Source organism: Daucus carota, chromosome 9 (assembly GCF_001625215.2).
Source record: "Daucus carota subsp. sativus chromosome 9, DH1 v3.0, whole genome shotgun sequence".
Taxonomy (NCBI): Eukaryota; Viridiplantae; Streptophyta; class Magnoliopsida; order Apiales; family Apiaceae; genus Daucus; species Daucus carota.
The window spans coordinates 327,266-332,141 of NC_030389.2; the positions used below are offsets into that span (position 1 = coordinate 327,266).

General features: G+C 38.6%; 1 protein-coding gene across 3 annotated transcripts; it reads left to right on the forward strand.

Moving 5' to 3' along the window:
• The first annotated feature begins 558 nt into the window (after positions 1–558).
• On the forward strand, positions 559–3,475 carry LOC108202188 (COBRA-like protein 4). Of its 3 annotated transcripts, none has more exons than XM_064084159.1 (6): positions 559–966; positions 1,032–1,111; positions 1,818–2,271; positions 2,437–2,599; positions 2,697–2,959; positions 3,059–3,475. In XM_064084159.1, the coding sequence occupies exons 1-6, from the start codon at positions 849–851 to the stop codon at positions 3,364–3,366; spliced, it is 1,386 nt and encodes a 461-aa protein (XP_063940229.1). In that variant the 5' UTR covers positions 559–848; the 3' UTR covers positions 3,367–3,475. The 3 variants fall into 3 exon arrangements, with proteins under 3 accessions (XP_063940229.1, XP_063940228.1, XP_017226061.1); XM_064084158.1 differs by having other exon boundaries at positions 559–761; XM_017370572.2 differs by having other exon boundaries at positions 564–937.
• Positions 3,476–4,876: the final 1,401 nt, after the last annotated feature.

The window sequence follows — 4,876 nt, forward strand, 5'->3', positions numbered from 1 at the left end:
AGCGTGGTGCGGTTGCGGTTTGAGTTTCCAACCAAACCGCATGCGCGGTTTGGTTCGCGGTTTTAGCGAAAAACCGCACCGCCCGCACCGCGATCACCCCTAATTCAAATCATCTTCAAATCGCTCAGTTGCCTCTCCAAGAAGGAAGGATTCAACAGCGATATTTTTCAGCGTCTGTCCAATTTTGATTGTATTTGTAGATGCCGTATGGCTTTTAATTAATGACTTGATTCCTTTTTATCAAAAAAAAAAAATATCAACCAATGTTAAAGAAGAACTTAATAAGCGACCGAAATAACCAGTAAAACTAGAAAAAGTTATAACCGACCACTTATTTTTTTTTTTAAAGTAACCGACCACTTATTATAATTTATAAAGAAAAGATGATATGATTCGGTTAAAATATAATGGATTTGATAAGTTGCTGTTAGTAGGAAACTATTAGTTCCCTTGAATTTGTTATTTTATTTACTTGAGCGAGTCAATCTGAGCAGCCTTGTATCACCCTCCAAATGGAAAGATAAAAAATGATACTCTTAATTAGTAGGCCATCTAGATGCTACTGCTGTGTTGCTTAGTCTGCATAAGACGTAGGAACAGCCTAAAAGTTGGTCTTCGTGCTGACTTGTATTGCTCCGTATATATATATTTTAGTGACGTTTCCTATGTTACCTGCTTGAGCTATCAAAGAATGTTCATGTTCGACCTGGATATAAGGCTATCCGTAGGTTTATTCGAGAAATCATCAAGATGTTGCTTTTGTCAGTAATGAACTTTATAAAGATCCTAGTTTTGTCTGTCTCGTATTCAATATAAATGTTTATACCAATTCAGTATGCTAAGTTAGAATGGGATATGGAGTTGGAGATATTAGTACTGCTGTGCCGCTTTTATCTAGTGCTGATGTTGTTGTTAGTTGGCAACTCCACTTTTGCAGGCATCTTGCTTTCTCTTCGGAATTCTCTGGTAACAGCTTCACCACCACAACTTATAATTTCGGTATGACTCATTCATTCTTTTGCTGCTTGCAGATTGCTATGACCCCCTCGATCCAAATGGAAATATCGCTATTACTTTTGATATCTTCAAGTATACAGATGATGGCTATATGGTTGGTACAATCATCACACACTTTTGTATCTTATTTTAAAGCTAGTCATCTGGATTTCATTGTAACATTCTGTTGATGTTTACTATATAGGCCACCACTCCTCTCAGTACACTGTTCTATTGATATATCCAAGTTGGTCTATATATATTTCATCTCGCACCTACCTGTTTCTCACGCTTGGTGATCAGTTTTAGAGAAATTCCAGAAGCACTTTTGTGTCCACCACTGATGATGATTCATGACTTATATACATGTACATGATTTAGGTTAATTAGGAGCTGTCCAACATCAGCGGTGGGAGAGACATATAACTAGAATATAAGCAGCAAGATAACTTTTATTAGTATACAAGGCCTTCTAGGGAAAGTCCAAAAATAAATCCGTGTAGGCTAGGCCTCAATATCATACAATTGTTGTAGAGTTATGCCTCGCTTAGCAAGCCAACAAAATAACTCCCTCATTAGAATATACATGACCTTCTGAGATGCCCAAAAATAAATACATGCGAGCTAGTCCCAAAGCGGAAAATATCATAATATTGTAGAGTTATGGTTCTCTTAGCATGAGTGTGGTCAGATCATAATTACATACTATCACACTATGCTTAATTACACTATCACAGTACTATGTTTATACAAATTGTTCCTATTGCTGAATTCTTAAATAATTTATTTACTCTTTAGTCTTACATGATTAATTCCTGTAGGCAAGGGTGACAATCCAAAACTTTTATCAGTATCGTTCCATAGGCAGGCCTGGCTGGAAGCTAGGATGGACGTGGGCTAAAGATGAGGTCATGTGGTCAATATCTGGTGCTTTTGCTACTCAACAAGGGGATTGCTCAGCCTTCAAGTATCAGCAACCACATTGCTGCAAGAAAACCCCCTCTATTGAAGATCTCACACCCGAAGCTGCACCCCAGAACAGGTCAGACGGCTGTTGTCATGGTGGTGTTTTAGCTGCCAGGGCTATCAATCCTTTCGAGTCCTATTCATCATTTGAAATCAGGGTCGGAAACTTGGATAGAAATTCTACAGAGGGCAAGCCACTGAATCTCACTTTATTAGCACCAGGACTAGGATACACTTGTGGCACTGTTGAGGAGACAGATCCCACAATTTCCTCTGTTATTGGAGGAAGGAGAGAAGAACAGGTTTTCAGTAAGTATATATAGTCAAGTTTTATTTGATAGAGATTATTACAATGTGATCACATATTATCAGAAGCAAGCCAGCATCGGAAAGAGAGAGCTATATCCCTAGTAACTACTGTGCAATTGCTCAAAATTTGCTCTAAAAACTTATAGTCTCTTTCATTGGTTCCAGGAACATGGAAGTCCACATGTACGTATTCTAGGTACATTGCTAACAAATCACCGGTTTGTTGTGCATCACTTTCAACATTTTACAGTCCAACCATTAGTTCTTGCCCAACTTGTACCTGTGGGTGCCGACCAGCTGGGCAGAAGAATACGACAACATGTGTGAGGTGTGTCACGTCTACTCTTAAAACAGACAGATGATACCAAGAGCTTTGCATAATCGTTTCTAATCTACACCTTTGTGTTTTTGGGCGTGTTGTTTAGAGAAGACGAAACATTATCCCAATCAAATTCTCTTGCTAATCCTGATATAGTGCGATGCACTAATCATATGTGCCCTCTTCGGGTCCACTGGCATGTCAAGAACAACTACAGAGATTACTGGAGGGTGAAACTAACCATATCTAACTATAACTATAATAGAAGTTACCCAGATTGGAATGTGTTGATTCAACATCCTGGCTTTAGTAGGCCTGCCTTGACTTATAGCTTCAATAGTACACTGCTTCCAACTGCTGGGATTCCAGGTACTTCCATGTCATTTCCAGAACCAACCATTGGGTCTGTGTTTATATAATATATATCATTACTCGTAGCACTGCCATGATGATGTGTGGTGAATGCAGATGATGTAAGTCTTTTTTGGGGGCTAGAACACTACAACAGTGACATACTTAATGCTGGTGAAACACAGGTTGGTTCAGTGACAACAGATATATTATTGGAGAAGGACATGAAATCATTTACATTAAGTAATGGGTGGGCATTCCCAAGAAAGATATATATAAATGGTGACAACTGCGAGATGGCTCTTCCAGACACTTTTCCCATGCTGCCAAATGGTAGCTCCAAACAAGGAGGAGGATTCAGTAATGGATCCTGCAATTTTCTGTTTGTATTGTTTCTCATTTTGAATGTTTTTATAGCTGTTTGATTTCACAATTCTTAGTATATATATGATAGTGTTCGTGCATATGAATTGTGAGCGGGGTTTAGGTACTGATGTAAATATGTAATTATGAAACTGATGTTGGATTTGCACATTACTAGTATTTAGTCATTCTGTCAAATGGGAGTTACTGATGTAATATTCTTTTATGAAAAGGGTAATTTAATTTTTACTCGAAATCAATGCATGTTTTTTGAAAAGCAAGGAAATATATAGATCAAGTCTCAATGAGTCTTGCAAAGTAGCAGGAATACTACGTTCCTGAGGAGCAAAAGAGAAGAAATAAAGAGACATAGCCCTACCAACCAAACACGAACTAAACTAGAGCCAGGATTAAACAAAAGACCTACAAATAGGTTACAAGGCCTAGCAAACTACCACAGAGAGAAGAGAGCATCAAGTCAGGGAAAGCAGAATGCCTGCCCCCAAGAAATCCAACACCTGATCAACCTTCATCAACCCATCAGCAGGAATGTTGTTTCTCAGCAAGTACTCACAATGCTTGTGTTCCAAAAGTTTGCTCCCCAAGTGCCATTCTAGAGTCAAAGGAGTCATCTGTAAGCAGGAAGAAACAAGGTCCCAAGGAAAGATACAAAGGCTTTGGAAGCTGTTGAAGAATCTGAGACAGGACAAATATTCAGGAAGAACCCATATATTTAAGCACCAGGCACCGGAAGTAACCAGAGGAAATGAGCATTAACTAGCAGAATGACGGCAGCTGGAATTGGTGGCAGTAGCATGCACCCACATGCCTAGTGAAAGCCACACTGAGCAAACCAGAAGATGTAGTCCAAAATCAACGGTCACATTTTCATGCTCCAAAATATATGAGTTAATTAGAGATATTTACGACCCCAAATCTTACTAAGGTCGAGCCCAGTAATCTATCATTTTGGGCCTGCAAATACCTTTTTTAGCAAGCAGATCAGCTGTATCATTTAGAGTACGAGGTACATATTGGACAAAGATTGAAACATGTATAAAGGGCTGGAAGGAGAAATTAGGAAGATAAGTGTTGTCCAGCCCCTTATTGGAAGCACCAAGCACAACACTCGAATCTGAACAGATGACTACCCTTTTCATATGATACTTCTTTTCAATAACTTTCCGAAGCACGTAGATCACTCCCAATATTTCCGCTTCCTCAGCATTAGATGCGGAAGAAGGGCCAGAGAAAAGAAGAAGAATGATGCCCTGATTATTTTTAATAAAACCTCCCATACCACCCCCAATGTCACCCCCTTCATTCCTACCCCAAGCACCGTCAACCGCACAAACGAAATCAAAGGACTGGAGTTTATACTTCCAGAAGGCGACAGATAATTTATATCCTCGATCCAACATTCATTACTTTCAAATGAAAAGTGCTCTATTGGATTTGTAATACAAGGCTTGTTAGCATTTTGGATAAATTGCTTGTTTTCAATAAAGACATTTAGTGTTAGAATTTCATTTCTAAAAGTTTTAATTTTCAGTTTTATTTAATTTTAAATGA